Below are 19,278 nucleotides of genomic sequence, written 5' to 3'. Positions count from 1 at the left end.
TTGTAGCAAGAAAGTAGATTCTTGTTTCAGGGATAAAATGAGGGATTGATAGGTCATGGTTGCTGGGGTTGTGGTGAAACTGTGGTTTGAATTAGGGAAGCTGTGGTCTAGGCTATCTGTCTAGATCTAAGCTAAAGCTTTTTTTGAGTGTATGCTTTCACTCATTTTTGTTGACTCATTCATTGTCTAGTTCAGTCATAGTCAGTTGTCTAAATGAATTGTGTGCATTTTTTAAAAAAAGTAATCTATCTCTCTCTTTCTCTCTCTCTCTCTCTCTCTCTCTCTTTCCTTTCAGATAAAGATGAGACAAGTCCACCAAAAGACAAAGGTACATGGCGAAAAAACATTCCCAATATCATGAGAAAAACCTTTGAGAAAAAGCCTTCTGCTGTTGGGACCTTTGGAGTCAGACTAGATGATTGCCCCCCAGCTCAGAGTAATAAGGTATTAGCCCCCCCCCCCAAAAAAAAAAAAAAAAAACAAACCCTTACATTTACAGTCTCCTTGGAGAATTCTTCTTTGCCAAGGCACAAGTAGCAAGTTTCCCCTCTCTCTTTGTTTTTTCAGTATATCCCACTGATAGTTGATATATGCTGCAAACTAGTTGAAGAAAGAGGTCTTGAATATACAGGTATTTATAGGGTACCTGGAAATAATGCTGCTATCTCAAGCATGCAAGAAGAGCTCAACAAAGGGATGACTGATATCGATATTCAAGATGATGTGAGTGATGTCCTTTATATCTTGAATTCCAAGGTTTTGTCTTGCTAGTTGTAAGATAACAAGAATTTTCCTTTTCTTATGTCTTAGAAATGGCGAGACTTGAATGTCATAAGTAGTTTGCTGAAATCCTTCTTTAGAAAGCTTCCAGAACCTCTTTTTACTAATGGTGAGTTTTTTGATCGAAGTAGAGGAAAAAAGCAATTTTAGATAAAATGTAGACTATAGTTTGCCTGTGGTTAGTTGCATTGGAGTTGTGCTGATTTTTAAAGCAATTGTAATTTAGTCCTAGGTATTACAGTCTCAATGTTTCTGGAGAGCAATAGGTTGGAGGAGACTGCTAAGAGATCTAATTCAGGGATGGGGAACCTCAAGTGCTGGGAATAAGTCCAGCCCTCCTGGTGTCCCAAACCGGCACTATGGGCTTCCCTCCGATGGCCGCAACCCCTTTACCATGACACCCTCATTTGATAGTTTACTAGCCTTTGCATGTTTGTTGCTGAGCGTGAATCACATGCTCAGATCTTTTTAGTGACCATAACACTGTCCCATTGATAGCAAAATGACATTGAAATAGACATTGTAATTGTAATATATTTCCATATTGGGAAAGATTTTACCAGCTATAACATTTATATGTCAAAGGCACCAGAACATGATGGCTTTAAAAGGTGACTAATGCAGCAGCCATAGGTTGATCATATAGTGTTTTTGTGTCAAACAAATACTGTTTTATCTCTGTTTTCAAACATTACTCAAATGATACTACTCTGAATATTCCTGTAATTTGCTTGCTGAGTTAGTTTGTACCTTATTATTCTCATATAGAAATACTTTCTATAGAATTTCTAGTAGCCAGGGTACAAAGATGCAAACAGACTAAATCTTATCATAGCATTTGTTCCATAATGAGTGGGGAGACATTTTGAATATATATTCCATTACTCTTTTAGTGCTGTTGTTATTGCTTAATTTCACATGAGTTATTTCCCCATCCCCACCCCCCCAAAAAAAAAACATTGATAGTTTTTTTTATCTCTTGCAGTAAAATAATTTTCTTTCTTGTTAGACAAATATGCAGATTTCATAGATGCCAATAGAAAAGAAGATCCTGTGGAGCGACTAAAAACACTAAAAAGGCTGGTATGCCGATTTTTGATATATATCTGATCTAATGCAAGTTTTTATGTTTACTGACTATTTTTGAACTCTGTGCTAAAATCACATTTCAGATCCGTGATTTACCAGAGCATCATTATGAAACGCTGAAATTTCTCTCTGCACATCTGAAGACTGTAGCAGAAAATTCAGAAAAGAACAAGGTAAATGGCTTATGTAATTCAACAGTTCAACTTCATGATAACTGGATTTTGAGTGTTTTTGTTTGCTTCATTTTGGAGTGAGAGCAATGACCCTAGCAGTATCTCTGTCAATACAGTCGGTCTTCCATATCCACTGATTCTTTATCCATGGAGACAATAATACATGGCTTGGCAATACACTCATCCCTCCATATTTGCAGCTTTGATGTTTGTGGATTTGATTATTCACAGATTTCATTAATATGTTCTCTCTAGGAATATCTAGGTTCTCCAGTGCAACTCTCTGGTCAACTTTAACTAAAAGTTGTGCTGAAATACCTAGAGATACCTAGAGTGAATACAGTGCGCCCTTGTTTTACGCGGGGGATCTGTTCCGGACCACCACCACCACCACGTAAAACAAAAAACGTGTATGCTCGAGCCCCATTATAAGTAATGGGGCTCGTGCTTGCGGTGGTGCATGCGCCATTGTTTCTTCCAGCGCACAGTGCCTGGAAGAAGAGGTGCTGCTTTCACTGTACTCTACTAGGCATTTGTAGCTCCTCCAGCGCAGTTCTGTGGTCAGTGTCTGTCAGACATACACCACAGAGTTGCATTGGAGGACCTAGAAATTCCTAGAGGTGTGTCCTCTCAGGTAAAAACGTGGTGTTTTTGTTATTTATGGTTTTTCGATATTCACGGGGGTCTTCTGCCCCTAACCCTAGTGAATATGGAGGGCCAAGTGTATTCAAAAAAAATATGAAAATTCCAAACGACAAATCTTGATTTTGTTTCTTTATATGAAGGACACTACACATGTCCTCCACTTTTGCGGATTTGACTTTTGTAGATTTGACTATTTACAGATTTATTAATATGTTCTCTCTAGGAATATCTAGGTCCTCCAGGGCAACTCTGTGGTCAACTTTAACGAAAGTCGCACTGAAGGACCTAGAGATTTCTAGAGAGAACACTACATTAGGCATTTGAAGCTCCTCCAGTGCAATTCTATGGCCAATGTCTGGCAGATGCTGACCACGAGTTACACTGGAGGACCTAGACATTCCTAGAGAGGTGTTATCTCAGATAAAAACATAGTGTTTTTATCATTTGCCTTTTTTCCACATTCACGGACGTCCTGTGCCCCTAACCCCAGCAAATGTGAGGGATGAGTGTATTTCATTACCCCTTTGTATTTAATGGGACTTGAGTTTCCATGGACTTTGTTATCCAAGAAAGGTCCTGGAACCAAACCCAAATGGATACCAAGTGCTCGCTGTATAAAGCATAATTGACAGAATTTAGGCTTTCACGTTAGTTCACTTTTGTGATTAGTTTAGAATTTAAATTAGATTAGAATTCAAAGTGTAGGGCTGTGGTTCTCAGCCTTTGGTCCTTCAGATGTTTTGAATGATGTTTTGAACATCATCTTCCAGTATTGTCCATACTAGCTGGGATTTCTGGGAAATGACATCCAAAGCATCAGGAGCACCATTGGTGTAAAGCAGTGATTCCCAAACTTTGGTTCTCCAGGTGTTTTGGACTTCAGTTCCCAGAAGCCCCAGTCAGCTTGGCCAACAGTCAGAAATTCTGGAAGCAGAAGTCCAAAACCCCTGGAGGACCAAAGTTTGGGAATCACTGGTAAAGAGGAATTTCTTTAAGGTAGAGCTTGGAAAATTATTTCAGACTACAGTTCCCAGAATCTCCCAGCTCTTAATAAAGAGCTGCATGGCATTTTGTCCAGGAGGATACATTATTGGATTGTGGCCTCAGAACCTGTTGTGGAATTAATTTAAATTTATACTTTGGGGAGGTCATAGGAGGCAAGGTTTAAGATTTGATATCACCATAGCTTTGCCTAAGTGTCCGAAGAGTTACTGTTAGTAAAAGAAGACAATCTTGGTCTGGATTGCTTGCTATAAAAGGTAGTTTCATGCACATGGTCAGTGTTAGTAGAGATAGTTCTGAAATTCATTATGCTGTAGCTTTGAAAAGTTAGGGTACATCTACACTGTAGAAATAATGTGTTTGGTACCAGTTTAAGTGTTGCTGCACCATCCTATGGAATCCTGGGATTTTTAGAATAATAATAATAATAATAATAATAATAATAATAATAATAATAATAGGATTTATAAGGCCTTTAGCCTTATCTGTCAGAGTTCTGGTGCCTCACAAAACTACATATCCCAGGATTCTGTAGGATGGAGCAATGGCAATTGAAGTGGTGTCAGGCTGCATTGTTTCTACAGTGTAAATGCCTCCTTAGTCTCCATGGAATCTCTGGCCGTCCACTGGAAAACTGTCCCTCAGGAGGATTTTAAAGAGGCTGTATGAGTATAAATATAAAATGGGCCCTTGGTATCAGTTAGGGTTTGGTTCTAGGATCCCTCATGGATACCAAAATCCATGGATTCAAGTCTTATTAAATACAGTGGTATAGTAAAATGAAGTCCATTATATAAAATGACAAAATCAAGGTTTGCTTTTCAGAATTCATATTTTTTTAAAAATATTTTAAAGTTGTTGATGGTTGAGTCCATGAATAAAGACTCCATGGATATGAAGGGCCAACTATATGTAAGTAAGACTGTAGCCTAGCTTCAGATAAACCAATAAGATTTATTTTCTTTGTTTTTTAGATGGAACCAAGAAATCTGGCAATAGTATTTGGTCCAACTCTTGTGAGAACATCTGAAGATAATATGACACACATGGTTACCCATATGCCAGATCAATACAAAATTGTAGAAACACTTATCCAAAAAGTAAGTGCATGTATTTCACACTCCCAGCTTAATTATGCAGGCACACCTTTCGCTTCAGCTAGACCAGCTTTTTTCAGCTTCTTCTATGTGCTGCCTACTCCTTGGTTCCTTTTATTTATGTGATGTCCACATTGTAAAGATTTCATTTCTTTGGGGTTTTTCACTTCTTTTATTTTAAATTGTAGCATGACTGGTTTTTCGCAGAAGATGATGCTGAAGAGCCCTTTGTAAGTACTGATCCTTAAGCATTTGGATTCTACCTACCCACCTAATTTTAAACATACAATAAGAAATTTTCTCTAAATTGAGCACATATTTTCCTAATGTATATTACTTACTTGTTTATCACACACAATTTTTGTAGATCTTGACTCCATGTAGTTATCAAAATCGTAACTAAAATGTGGCTTACTGTGGGTTTCTCCACTAGAATAGCGTTTTTCTCCATTTTACTCATCCTTTGAATCCTTAAACATCATATGAAAAAAATTAGACGGAGGAACTGGTTCTTGGTGGGTAACTATGGTTTTCTAAATACTGTTGAATCATAATGAAGCCGCTGTCTGTGACACAATGATGAAGAGATCTTTGTTTATTAACTGTAGACAGCAGTTCAGGAGGAAAGCACAGTACAATCTCAGCCAGTGCCAAACATAGATCATTTACTCACCAACATTGGAAGGACGGGAGTATCTCCTGGAGACGTATCAGGTAACTCTTGCCTGGACGGTGTTAGTCTGTAGGCTAGAAAACTCTGTTCTAATAATTTGTTATAATCTACTTTTAGCTTGTTTGTTTGTTTTTTCCTTTGCTAATAACTTGCTTTTTCCCTTCCCTTGCCTTCATATCTGGGGTGCTTTTTTTTTTTTTTAAATGATGACAGTGGTTGGGTATTTTCCATGTTGTAGAATGGGATGTTCTCTTAGCCAACTAAAGTGTAATTCTTCATCCATGAGAATTACTTTGTATCAATAACCATGATTACCCAAGTAATTCTTACCATGAAGTGGACAAGATCCCTGCTTGCATGTAAGTGGTTTATGGGAGGATAGAAAACTTTAACCTCTGCACTTGCTATGAAGGCATTTCCAAACTTGAGAAGGCAAATCAAGGTGTTAAAATTCACTTTCCTTGGCAACTAACCAATATTTTTTCCCCAAGTATGTTTTAATAGGGTATGCATTTATATCTACCTATCTATTACTAAACACATTCCTTCTGTTTGATGACTGCCACCTTTATTATTTGGCTAAATACTACTGTTGCAAGGCCTCTCGGTGACTTTCCCCCTCACAATCACTGTACTGTTCCAATCACTAACCAATCATGTTGTTTATCACAAATGTTCCTTTGTCTCTAGTTTGTGTTTTAGTTCATAGAAGACTTTTTCAGCATTTTATTGAAACAGTTCCTCTATCCTAATGTTGAAACAGGAGAAGTGGGAGGAGTCTATCACACGGTGATGTCACTGGTGGACTCTGTGATGTCACTGATGGACAACTGGAACTGTAGGAAGAAGGAGGACTGTTGCCCACATTGTAGCTGCCTTGTCTGCAGAAACCCCCGTTTCTTGTAAATGCACAAAGAATGTAGATGATCTGTACTGTAAATTTTTTCTTTTTAACGAGTATTTGAACAGATCAGTGCTACTTTTTAAAAGTGTTTCTGCTGTTTCTTGTTATTTCTGAAGCAGACCCTGAGGAGAAATAGCATGGTATGGTCCACGAGTTTTTCCTAGTCATTAGCCATGTGTCAAAAGGGGCATGGCATGGGGCTCAGCTCATTAATTCTTAGGTGGGGGAACCCCCTGAGAGTTGGAGAATGGCAAAGCAAAACATCTTTTGGTCACTGTGCTTAGCCCCTCCGTACCCTCTTTATAACTGTATAACCTCCGTCGTCGTGTTTTTTTGCCAGACAGTAAACCTATGGTGTCCATTTTTCATTTCATAATAGCGCTTCTTTTTGAATTAAGTACAAAACTGATAGCTGTGGAAATCTAGCTAGTAACAAATGAAAATTTCATAAATGTGTAGCTCAGAGGAGCATCTGAATGTGGAACTGGGGCATTCAGATGTCAACCCCAATGCAAACAGTTTGACAGCATACAAATGTGGTTTACCAAAAAAAAAAAGATTTTTCAAAAAATATTTCAAAAGGTAGCCAAAGGCTTTAACAATAGAAATAAAAATTAAATTGTGCATTTTATTTGCAGGAGTGTACAAAGTACAATCCTGAAAAGGTCTCTCAGCTGCGGTTTTGCAGGGCTGTGTACTTAGAACATTGAATAATTATTAGTATTTCTGTTCTGTTTTATTTAGAAGAACATGGCTACTGTGCCATTTCTGTCATTGAGCTGATTCTGCCTACAACTCACGGCATCCTTTCATGGCGGTGGCTTTCTGTGGTGCAGCTTGCATTTTTGTGAGCTCTTACTATCCACTTCGTTCTGATTATTTAAAATTTTTGTTACTTAGTTTGCTCTCACATTTCGTTCTGTGCTTGTCCTCTTTCATACGTCCAGCATTGTCTAGAGCAGAAGCAGACTTTGTGCAGTGTTGACTAAAGTGCTGTGTTTTGATTCTCCTCCTTCCCTACAGATTCAGCTACTAGTGATTCTGCAAAATCTAAGGTAAATCATCAGATATGTTTTTAGTATGTATCCTCATTGCCTGAGCATAACTGTCTAAGGCACAGAACACACAGGCATAAAGAAGCGGCTTCTGGCCATGTTGGAGGCATGCCATTTATATGATGCACATCTCCAGCACAGCTGGAAGTCACACTGGACACTGGTTTTCGGGATAGAAAAAGCATGCTTCGCACTAATCTTATTTATTGTTGTAGGTTTAAAAAACACTGATGTCAGAGGGGTGAAGCCTAGTTCCATTAATATTACTTGAGAGAGTGAATGTGGCATATAGCTAGTGATGAGGCTAGAACAGAGAACCTGGATTCAAAATCCCCACTTTTACCCTTGATGTTTATAGAATGGCCCAGGCTTTTCAAAGAGGGTGTGGGTCTAAATCTGTGTTATCTTTTTGGTGGAATAGCAAAATACAGATTATTGTTGTGAGTTTTGATATTGGCAGCAGATTACACCTTTAAGCCTGAGTTCCATTCCTATTACTAGAGTAGACTCTTTGAATCAATAGAAACTACATACACATTGATTGACTCACATTTTAACAGTTGATTTATTGGCTACTCTTATTGGGATTACCAATAAGATTCAGGCCTTAATATTTATTAACAGTTATAAAATTATTCATAGTTCCAATTAAATATATATAGTACATTACTGCAAGTGATCGAAAATAAGACAGATATTTGCATTACTGATACTTTAATGTCACTTTTCTAAATGTCAAATTTACACAAGTACTGTAGTGCGAAATGGTTAGCAAAAACCATGGAAAGCAATACTAGTAATAGTATAATGAATTGTACAGTAGAACTTGAATTAATGTGGGTTTGTATTCCAACTATATTTGGAAACAGCAGCCATTCATTAGAAGTAAAAAAAAATACGTTGTTATTTAGGTATCTGATGTATAATGTACCTACCAGTATATCTGAAATACCTTTGGTTGATCACTTTTATCTATCCTGGCAACATTTGACAAGTCCCCAAATTTATTTTAGTCAATTGGGTCTTTGCATTAGGCATCATGACTGTCCTGTTGTATCCTTGGGTTTACCAAATTATATGGGATGGAATTCACTAAGATTTTTATGCCCCTTCAGTTAATTTTCTTTTGGCCTCCAAAAAGTAGTTTGTTCCAGAAAAATGAGAATCCAATTGAGACTGTTGAACTGATGGATCTCTGTACTACTAAAGAATCATTGTGCTGAGACACTACAAAGTTGGTACAGAGCTGGGGGGGGGGGCAAGGATTGTTAGCCTTGCCCCATTTTAGCCTTTGCTACAAGTCCATAAGATGCTCCGTCAGAGAACTTTTACTTAAAATATTGTGCACAACATTTTATTTTGTGAGCATGATTGTGATGGATTTCTTCTACTTGTGTTTTTCACACAGGGTTCTTGGGGATCTGGAAAGGATCAGTATAGCAAGGAACTGCTTAAGTCCTCCATCTTTGCGGCAGCCAGTCGCAAGAGAAAGAAACCAAAAGAGAAACTGCAGCCCAGCAGCTCTGAAGATGAATTGGATAATGTGTTTTTCAAGGAGTCTGCAGAGCACTGTTATAGCAGTTCAGCAAAAGAGGGGGCATTGAAAGAGGACCCAGAGAAGGAGACAGCAGGGAGAAAACTGAGAAGTGCAGTTCTAAAAGAAAAAGAGAAGAATAATAAAAAATCTCTCACAGGAACCAAGGATGAAATGTTGCCAAGGAAAGAGGGCCTGCCTTCAGAGGTTGCTTCAACACCTTGTCTCCAAAAGTACATGAGATCCCCAAATCTCAACTTTCGGCTCAGTACGCAGAAAGATTGCATTAAGCCTCCTGTCTTTCACGTCTCTTCTCAAATGGAAGAAATAATGTCTGACTCAGGCACTATGCTTAGCAGTTCTTCACAGGCATCTCTGCAGAGATTCCCGTGTAAAAAAATGGCCAACCTGGAAAACAAATGCAATGAGTTCTTAGCTGCTGATGTCAGCTCCATCACCTCAGATTACTCAACAACATCTTCTACTACATACCTAACAGGCTTAGATTCCACCATGCTAAGCCCGGAGGTGCAGTCAGTGACAGAAAGTAAAGGAGAAGAGGCTGATGATGAGAGAAGTGAATTGATCAGTGAAGGTCGCCCTGTGGAAACAGACAGTGAGAGTGACTTCCCTGTTTTCGCTGCAAGTTGTGCTATGGAGAGGTTGTTCAGGGGAACGGGACAAGATGTTGTAAAGGGCAGCCGGAGGAACTCTGAAGAAAGTGAAGTAAGTTGTACAGAAGGAAGCTTGACGCCAAAGTTGGACAGCCGTAGATTGTTCAGTTCACACAAACTTATTGAATGTGATACATTATCTCGGAAAAAGTCAGCCAGGCACAAGACTGATAGTGAGGGATCAGGAGATGCCAAGTGTGAGAAGGAGTCACTGGCAGTGACCAAAATGTTTGACATAATGAAGAAAGGAAAATCAACCAGCAGCTTAGCTGCATCCTCTAGAAGTGAGCCCGAGAAACAGGAACCTACATGGAAACTCAAAATTACAGACAGGTTAAAATTGCGTCTCAAGTCATCTGCAGATGATATGTTTGGGGTAGGTAATCAGAAATCAAACTCTACAGAGACATCTAAAAGAAAGAACATCAGGCGGAGGCATACATTGGGAGGCCAGAGAGATTTTGCTGAAATAAGTGTTTTGAATGCATGGAAAGCTCAAGAGAAAAATCCTAACAAGGAGAAAGATGCTTCAGCAGTGGATCGATTGAAGCCCAAGTGTCCAGCACAGGACCTTTCAATTTCAGACTGGCTTGCGCGAGAGCGTCTACGCACAAGCACAACTGAGCTTAACATGAGTGAAAGTGGAGAGCCCAAAAGGGAGAACACTAGCAGATTAGCAGATTCGTCAAAGACAGAGCCAACTTTTTCTGCAGAATTGTGGGCAGAGGAGGGTGGTTCTTCTTCTAGTAGTAGTTTGACTCTGGGCTCTAGAACCCCCATTTCGGGACCACTTCAACCATTAGACCATGTCAATGGAGAAAGCTACCAGAGTATGAACAAGAATAACTTCAGCCCAGCAGTTGATGCCCATCCTCATAAATTATCTGGGACCCAGGTGGTTAGATCTCGATTCTACCAGTATCTTTAAAATGGAGGTATAAATGTCCACTACAACAATTCAAAAGCAGCTTCTCATTTAACCTGTCCCCAATTTTTTATGTTTTCTTATACCATGTTATTTTGCAGTCATTAGAATTGGTTTTTTTAATCATCTGTGTGCACTGAAAAGGTGGTCTTTAAAGTGCATTAATACAGCCAGAATAGTGGGTGGGAGGGCAGAGTTTAAAATATATATTAAAAAAGATAAATAAAAATATAAATCTATATATATATATATAAATAAATTTATTTTAAGTAAAAGTATATTTGATTGCTGCATACACATATGGAACAAGCATCTAATGCAACATGCTGTGTAATACATACATGGCTTCTATATTATTTGGTATTAGTATGCAGGAAAAAAGTTTGTTTGGGTTTAGTCACTAACAAGTGCCTCATCAAAAAAAAGTTCATTTGGTTTGTTAGGGTGCCATAATGATTAAATTAGAGGATGTTAATATAAAAAAGAAGGAATGCATTTTACTGGTAAGATGTTTCATTACATTTTACAAATTTTAACACAAGTGGGTACAGAGCTTCCATTCCTTATGCATTCCAGTTGGATTTCTGAGTTTTATATTCCAATTTTAATACAGTTTTTGAGTTTTATGTGACTTGAATTTTTAATCTTTCTGTAAAATAAGTAACTTAAATGTACATACTCCATGTGTATCTTTTCCTCAGATACCAGATTTGATATAAATGTTGTAACATAGACATGTAGATAGTGGATCCTGGATGAAACTGGTTTCTTTTATTGAGAATATAATTCTGCATGAAGACTTTAATGAATCCAAATCTGTATCATGCCTGTGTGCATACCCGCTTAAAACACTGGAAATAAAATCATTTTGATGGTTTATTAAGTGGACTGACTTGTGTTATAGGCAAACAATTTTTAAAATGCTGTGTTTGTCTAATCTAAATTCAGAATCAACCAGTATCAAATAATGAAAAGTTATTGAAAATGTCCATAAAGTTGATAGGAAAATAGTAGGTGAACTATTCTGAACAGGGCTTGTTTCAAATGTTATTTGTCAGCAGCGAGTCAGTTAACATAGGTTCTTTCATTAGCACGCTCTTAAATTTCCTTTTGATCTTGAAGTTTAGTGGCACAGAATCCTTTTGGACACCTCTCTCTCTCTCTCTCTCTCTCTCTCTCTCTCTCTCTCTCTCTGTTTTTTTGTTGGTTAAGTTTTGAACATAACCTGCTTTGGGAACTTTGGCTCAGGTTCACTATGCATGGAGATTTATGGGATTTATTTATTTATTTATTTTAAGTGGATGATGCCCCACACTTCTCTAGCTATGAGGAATAAATGCTGACTTGCACTTTCAAATGATACTTATTGCAAGATGCTTAGTTGTACTGAAGAGTCTTACAGGATTTATACTGGGCATCCTCCCAATGTATGAATTGTCCTATAACCAATCAGAATAGGTAATCAGGCAAACTACACATGATGGAATCTTTCATTGAATTAAAAACGGTAACTATTACTATGAAAATGGAAAGGAAATACTTAAGATGAAGATTTGAAATACATCTAGAAAATCTTCTAGAACATGGCCACATAGCCCGAAAAACCCACAAAAAACTATGGATGCTGCCCATGAAAGCCTTTGACTTCACATTGAAACACAAGACCTTTCAACAAATTAGATATCAGTAGAGCAAAACAACTATTGAAGCGAAGATGACAAAGAACATCTTCAAACCTAAGCCAGGTGCGATGAGAGCAAGATGTTTCCTTTAGGGAAGCCAGTCATGCTTAAACTGAGGACTGATAAAGGAATAACCTACCTGATCCTTTTTACATGGCTCAAAATAGATTACAATACAGTATCATTATATTATTTATTTATGGTTTACGGTATTTATACCCCACCCTTCAGCCCTAAAGGCTCTCAGAGCGGCTTACAATTATTATTATTTTTAATTAGACAGTTACATGTCCTAGAAAACTGATTCTCACCATAATGGCATCACAGAGGTAGCTGGATAACTCCCAGAATCCCTGACCACTGTCCATGCTGGCTAGGTCTTCTGGACCATGCTTTTCAGTACAACATTGAACAGTCACATCTAAACTGTAAGGGAATAGCTTTTGTCCTAGAGGTCACTTGTTTTACAAATTAATCTTTTTTGAACTGTGTATTTCAGAGTTTGAGATGGAAATCCTGAAAATGTTGGCATTAAAAATTATTGGAAACTTGGTCTCAGGGAACAGTATTTACAGATCAGATAGCCTCAACTTGTCCTTAGGCCTGAAAGCCCTTTGTGAGATCCACAAAGAAATTTTTCACAAAATTGTTTTAGCTGGGATAAAAACATTTATTCCTTTATTTTTCTTTTTTAAAAAAACTCTAAATCAGAGGTGGGTAACATGTAACTCTCCAACTGTTATTGGACTTCCAACACCCTTCAGCCCTTGCTAGTATCACTAATGATCAGGGGAAACAGAAGGTGAAGTGCATTTTCAAATCTTGGCTTAGACTGTATCAAAAATACCAAGCAACAGTTTATTTTAAATTAATCAAATAAGACCTAGCTTAGAACATTAAATATCCTAAAGCATGAGTGGGCTCGTGTGGCCTTCCAGATGTAATTGGACTGCAAATCCCAGCATTCCTCACTGTTGGTTCTGCTGGTTAGGGATACTGGTATTTGCAGCCCCCTGTGTCTGGAAGATTACATGATACCCATCCCCTACCATATAGTGTGAAACTGACTATTTTCATAATGCAGCAGTGGACATACAGCAGAGAGTTCTGATCAACTGTATCTCCATGGTGTGTTTCCATATCACCATTTCTGTTAATGTTATAGAAGAAACATGCTTCCGATGTGATTTGTATATGAGGGTTAACTTCTGCAATTCTCTGGACTGTGACCATTGTTAGTAGCCAGAGTTGAGATTTGGAAATTGGCATGTACTATGTTGATTAATAAAGCATAAAGGGCTATGTGAGAGGAATAAAGAGTCCTCTGCTGTGTCACTATTCAAATCTCTTTCTTTCAATAGTTGGGAAGATCATGGGAAATCTATACTCAGCCCTGGAATTCCCAGGACACCAGATAGAGGAAAAGTAGATACACACATGAGTAAAAGACAAAATCTTTGTTGTCTTTTTGGGGAATTGGTGAAAAAGCCAAACAAACAGTAGGAACAGTTCACACGATCTGTTACAGCGGTTGGATGCTTTGTTTTTCTGCAAGCTGCTTACACTTTTGTTCAACCCACATCTGTATTATTTGCCATGAATCATCATTTATGCTTTGCACTAATAACCCAAACTTTTATTTCAGGAAAAGAAGGTAGCCTGCCACACTCCTGTTTTGTTAATAGTCTTTTAAAATTCTTTGCCATAAAGCAATACATCTTTACATTTTATCCATCTCATGGTCTATATAATATCAAATCTCAAGATGAAGAATGGTTAATGTCAGACTAGATTCTGGTTTTTCTAGCTAGTAAGGTAATAAGTTTGAAGGTGGGTAGTGGGTAACACGCAGTTTGGCTTTAGCATCTTTGGAGTAAAGGGAACCACTGCTTCCAAGGAAGGACAATCCTCAGGCTTGAGAAGGTTTGACATAAGATAACAGAGAAGTGGTTCACAGTACTGACATCTTAATACTTTTAGTCCTTTTGCCTCTGCTCTGAACTTGTAGCTCTTGTTTTCTTAGCGATGTGCCCATAAATTGACAAGTTAGGCTGAATCACTGTTTTTAACACTTGGAATTGTATATTATTCTGATAGAACTTGACTTGAGCCAGAAAAGAGTCTGCCTGACCGTAACCTAATTTTGGTCTGGGACAGACTGCCCAAAGAGGGTGGCCTGCCAGCGGCCTACTTTCCTCTGGAGGGAAGCCACAGCACCAAACCACTTAGCTTCCCTCCAGAGGAAATAGAACCCGGGAAAAGCAGGCTTTTTCTGCCGCAGGGTGGACGTAACGAGTAAGCGACACACAGTGATGTGCGGACGCCACACATCACTTACATAACAATGGTGCCGCCCGTATACACAGGGTGCTGCCATTGTTACGCTGCTCATACGTTCTATGGTTAGGGACCGTGCGGTTGCCGCAAGGTCCGTAACCCTAGAATTGGCGCCAGTATGCCGCTTGTTGGCAGTATGTAATGCGCCATACATATCTCCTTGGACATAGCTGTTTTAGTCTGGAATATCAGTATGAAGTGGGATCTTGTAGCACCTTTGAGACTGAGTGAAAGAACTGGTAGCTTAAGCTTTCATAGACTAGGTCTACTTCCTCAGATGCTTGGAGTGAACTGGTTCACTCTGTATCTGAGAAAGTACTTAAGGAGTGAAACAGAATGCCCAAAAAGGGTGGATTAGGGCAGCCCCAGCACCACAGTAACCACATGTGCGCAGCCCCAATCTGCCCCTCTGCCACTGTTTTAAACTGGTTTCTGAAAAGGAGCAGTTTTTTTCTGCTCCTTTTCAAGCCGGCTCTTCTGGGTTGGGGCAGCATCAGAGCAGCTTCTGGCTGTGTTCGGGGCATACATCATCTAAACGACAAACCCCAGTGCAGCCCAATGGCACTCCTTTTGCCCATCTGTTTGGGGCGTAAGTCTATGAAAATTAATGTTACAATTTCTTTTGCACAGTCTCAACAATGCTACAAGATCCTTTTCAATATTCAATCGTCTCTCTATATATATGGACTCTCTATCCATGGATTCAAGCATCCACAGCTTGAAAATACTTAAAATACATATAAATTCCAAAAAGCAAATTTTGCCCTTCTAGACAAGGGACACCATTTTACTATGCCCTTGTATTTAATAGGACTTGAGTATCCATGGGTTTTATTATGCACTCTGTGTGTGTGTGTGTGTGTGTGTCCAGGAATCAAATCCTAGCAGATATTTTCTGTCCTCCTAGTAGGCTTCCAACTGCAGTAATAGCCGCTTTTGTCATGCTAGCTGCCCCACCTGGAATATTGTGTTCTATTCTGGGCACCACAATTTAAAAAGGATGTGGAAAAACTGGAGCATGTCCAAAGGAGAATGACTAAAATGGTGAAGAGTCTGGAAACCATGCCCTATGAGGAATGACTTAGGGAGCTGGGGATGTTTAGCCTGGAGAAGAGAAGGTTAAGAGGTAATATAATAGCCCTGTTTAAATATTTTAAGGGATGTCATACTGAGGAGGGGGCAAGCTTATTTTCTGCTGCTTCAGAGACTAGGACCCGGAACAATAGATGCAAGCTATAGGAAAAGATTCCACCTCAACATTAGGAAGAACTTCCTGACAGTAAGGGCTGCTCGACAGTGGAACAAACTCCCTCGGAGTGTAGTGGAATCTCCCTCCTTGGAGGTCTTTAAACAGAGGCTTGATAGCCACCTGTTGAGGATGCTTTGATTTGGATTTCCTGTATGGCAGGGGTTGGACTGGATGGCCCTTGTGGTCTCTTCCAACTTTATTATTCTATGAGTCTATGATACTATGAATAGTGGACCTTGCTCAGAAAAAAAAAATCATATTACATGGTATAACTGCTTAGAACACTAGCATACCAGGAGAAGGCTATGTTAAGAGCCCAGGGCTATTCGTGAGTGCACCCGCAAGCATTCAGTAAGACAGTGTATACCATCAGTCTTACAGGAATTGTGCCGACTCCACCAGTGGGAGAAATACATGTGTGTGATCTTGGGAGAGGGCCTTCTCAGCTGTTGCACCTCAGTTATAGAATGTCCTCTTGACTGGGGCAGACTCTAGCTTCATTTTGGCAACAATTTAAAAAAGAATTTTTTATTTACATATATGCAGCCTAAATGGTTTATTCCAAAGTGCACATACATGTTTTAAAAATGGTCTAAAGTTTTTAATCTGTCAAATTGTTTAAATATCTTTTAAATCTTTTTTAATGGCTTAAATGGATTTTAACTTGCAAGTTGCACTGAGATAATGTAATAAAAAAAATCCATCCATCCATCCATTTGAAACAATGCTTGAGTGCAGGGTCTTGTGGCTGCTGAGGCTAGTCCTGTGCCCACTATCAATGGGCATTATACCCATGCCTTTGACAGAAACAATTCCCTACTATTTGCAACTTCCATTTCTGAGAAGGCTTTTCTGTACATCCTGTTGTACAGAATGGACAGAAATGTGGAGCTGCTCCACTTGATGAGGATTCCAGATTGGGCAAGGATTGACAAGCATACATCAGTGTATAATGAACTCTTCCCTACAGGATGAATGATCAGTCATGTTGTTGGTCCTTAGAACTGTGTTCTCTTGACCCTGATGGAGCTCTCAGCTCCAGCCAGATAATGCTGTAAGCTGCCCCCTCCTTGGTCCACCTTCCTTGGGCTATTTGCATTCCACAGGTGGTATCTGAGATGGTAATAGAGGAAGGATCTGCCTCTCCTCGGAACATTGGAGGTCTTTCACAAGAAGGATGCTCAGGCTTTGGATTTGAGAAGTCTGGTGAAATGTCTTCAGGGTAATCTGCCTCTGAAAAGGGGAGTACATTCCATTCTAAGGGTCTGGCATGGAACCTGGCCTGTGGGACCATGTCTGTGGTTTACATCATGAGGCCTTGCAGGTGAGCTACCTGTAGGGGGTCTACAGCCTTGTGTAACCCTTTTCTCTTGCCTGTCTGAAGATGCAGAATCCTGATGGATGGGGATAGGTGACTTTTTTGCCAGGCAGGTCAGGGTGGTCTCGCTATCTTATTTCACCCTCTCCAAGGAGGTCAAATGAGATTGCCCAGGAATGTGTGAATGGGATACATTGGCTTCAAAGAGGAGTCGCCATCACCTTGATGAAGAAACCCAATCCCTCTACACACCACAGGAGAATGAATAATTTTGGAGGGTGTCGTTTTGTTGCTCCATTCCTTAAAGATTTATGAGTCTTATCTGTTTGTCGCAAATCATGCAGCTTATCCTGAGCTAATGCATGAGCATCAATGACAAGCCCGCATGATACATATATCCTGATATCGGGGAACTTTGTGGCTGTTTATGTGACTGCACATAAGTGGACAGGACTTGATTGTAAACTCAGGAGAGTTTCACAACTGGCAACGTTGTTCAAGACACGAACACTATGGTAGGATGTTGCTGTACTGCCTGAGAGTTGATATTACTGTGGAGGTGACACCTACCAGTTGAGGATTCAAAGTCCAGTTCAACCCCTATATGATGCAAGCATATGTGAAGAACATGTAGGTTGATTTATTTATAGACACTGGTTGGCATCCTCTTAATGGCATATGCACACATATGTTGCCCTTATGCCTTTGTATGCCCTTTTTGGGACACACTGGATGTTGGCTTTCTCTTTCTCCCTCTACAGTGCCCAAAGCCCCTAACTATACAATCTCTAAAGCCTTCCACTTTTCATTGCTATTTTCTGTGCCTTGTGGCACAGGATTGGAGTGGCATCTGGCTATGTTTCTAGCCAGATGTGATTATAGCAGCACTGAGGTTCTCCTGAGGACCCCAGTAGATCTCAGCACTGATGTAATCACATCTGGCTACAACGGCATAGTCATGCACTACTACAATCTCAACCACTGTTCATGAAGCACAGAATGGCCTAGGGCACTTATGATATATAGAGGAGGAGATATGTCTCAGCCTAGGAGGCCCACATGCAGGACAATTACACTATGTTAAACCATTCCAGATTACTGTCATATTGTGAAACTATTATGCAAAAGGTGTGTGTGTCTGTGTTGTGTGCCTTAAAGTTGTTTCCAACTTACGGCAACCCTAAGGCAACTCTATCACAGGGTTTTCTTAGACATTTCTTCAGAGAGAGTTTGCCATTGCCTTCCCCTGAGGCAGACTAATTCTAAGATGCATTTTAGTAGTTTGGCAGATACCATGATTTATTTTTACAAGGGTAATGTGATATTAACCATTACATCCAAAAATTATGCATCCTTTTTGAGCTCATGGATAATGTGTTATCTGGTGATTTCTTAGCTGACAATCTGCAGTCTCAGCCATTTTACTGAATCAACATATCTAAAGATGAACAAAAAGAGGTTGAAAGTCATTCCCCCCTGTACTTGCACTGATGTCTTGGCAATGGATTCATAACATGCATATGCCATACATCTCAGATTTGACTGATGCATCACGTTGTTCATTCTTGAAAGCGAAATATTTGTAACTGAATCAGTGCTCATGATGCAGAGACTGGAATCTTCGGTTTGAAAATTAAATGTTAAATGTTAGAAACTGGGAACAAATTACTTTGTTGCCAGTCATATTAATGACTGCAATCACTGAATTGGATGAACTGTTGTTTAATTTGTTATTTGAAATGTTAGTTCTCAGACCAGAATGGCATGGAGGCTGTCATCATTGACTCCTAGGACTACCTTTTGCTACTGACACTTTTAATAAGTACTCTTTTGTCATTTAAAGTTGCATAAGACACATCATTAACATTAAGAAATAAAGTATGACAAAATAATACCAAAACATAAGCATGCAGCCTTTTATTTTTTGCAAAGGGGTTTGTACCTCTGCTTTTTGCAAAGGGGTTTGTACCTCCGGATATTATATTATAGCATTGTACAAATAATATTTACAAAAAGAACACTAGTTTTCCCACATAAGTTGTTTTTAAAATCCACCCTTATGCCCTCACAGTTCTAGTGATCCTTTCCCCCAAAGCATACTTTAAAACCATGCATAAAATGGACCTTTGGTGTGGAAAACT

The 19,278-nt window shown here is 39.2% G+C and overlaps 1 protein-coding gene across 5 annotated transcripts in view; it reads left to right on the top strand.

Moving 5' to 3' along the window:
* Window positions 1-11,723, top strand: part of ARHGAP21 (Rho GTPase activating protein 21) — a 132,758-nt gene extending 121,035 nt beyond the window's left edge. For 4 of the 5 annotated variants that reach the window (XM_089533382.1, XM_089533380.1, XM_089533379.1 and 1 more), the window contains 10 exons: window positions 296-444; window positions 568-723; window positions 811-889; window positions 1,790-1,863; window positions 1,953-2,042; window positions 4,664-4,789; window positions 4,975-5,016; window positions 5,395-5,500; window positions 7,387-7,418; window positions 8,827-11,723. In XM_089533382.1, coding sequence (XP_089389508.1) covers window positions 296-444; window positions 568-723; window positions 811-889; window positions 1,790-1,863; window positions 1,953-2,042; window positions 4,664-4,789; window positions 4,975-5,016; window positions 5,395-5,500; window positions 7,387-7,418; window positions 8,827-10,554 — 2,582 coding nt within the window. In that variant the 3' untranslated portion in view covers window positions 10,555-11,723. The remainder of the gene's footprint in view (window positions 1-295; window positions 445-567; window positions 724-810; window positions 890-1,789; window positions 1,864-1,952; window positions 2,043-4,663; window positions 4,790-4,974; window positions 5,017-5,394; window positions 5,501-7,386; window positions 7,419-8,826) is intronic. The other variant, XM_089533381.1, reaches the window with a different exon arrangement.
* The last annotated feature ends 7,555 nt before the right edge of the window (window positions 11,724-19,278 follow it).

This window comes from Sceloporus occidentalis, unplaced genomic scaffold (genome assembly GCF_023333645.1).
Source record: "Sceloporus occidentalis isolate IW3139 unplaced genomic scaffold, rSceOcc1.0.p SCAF_7, whole genome shotgun sequence".
In the NCBI taxonomy this organism is placed as follows: domain Eukaryota; kingdom Metazoa; phylum Chordata; class Lepidosauria; order Squamata; family Phrynosomatidae; genus Sceloporus; species Sceloporus occidentalis.
The sequence above is the reverse complement of the archived record's forward strand: the minus strand, read 5'-3'. Positions and strand labels throughout refer to the sequence as shown.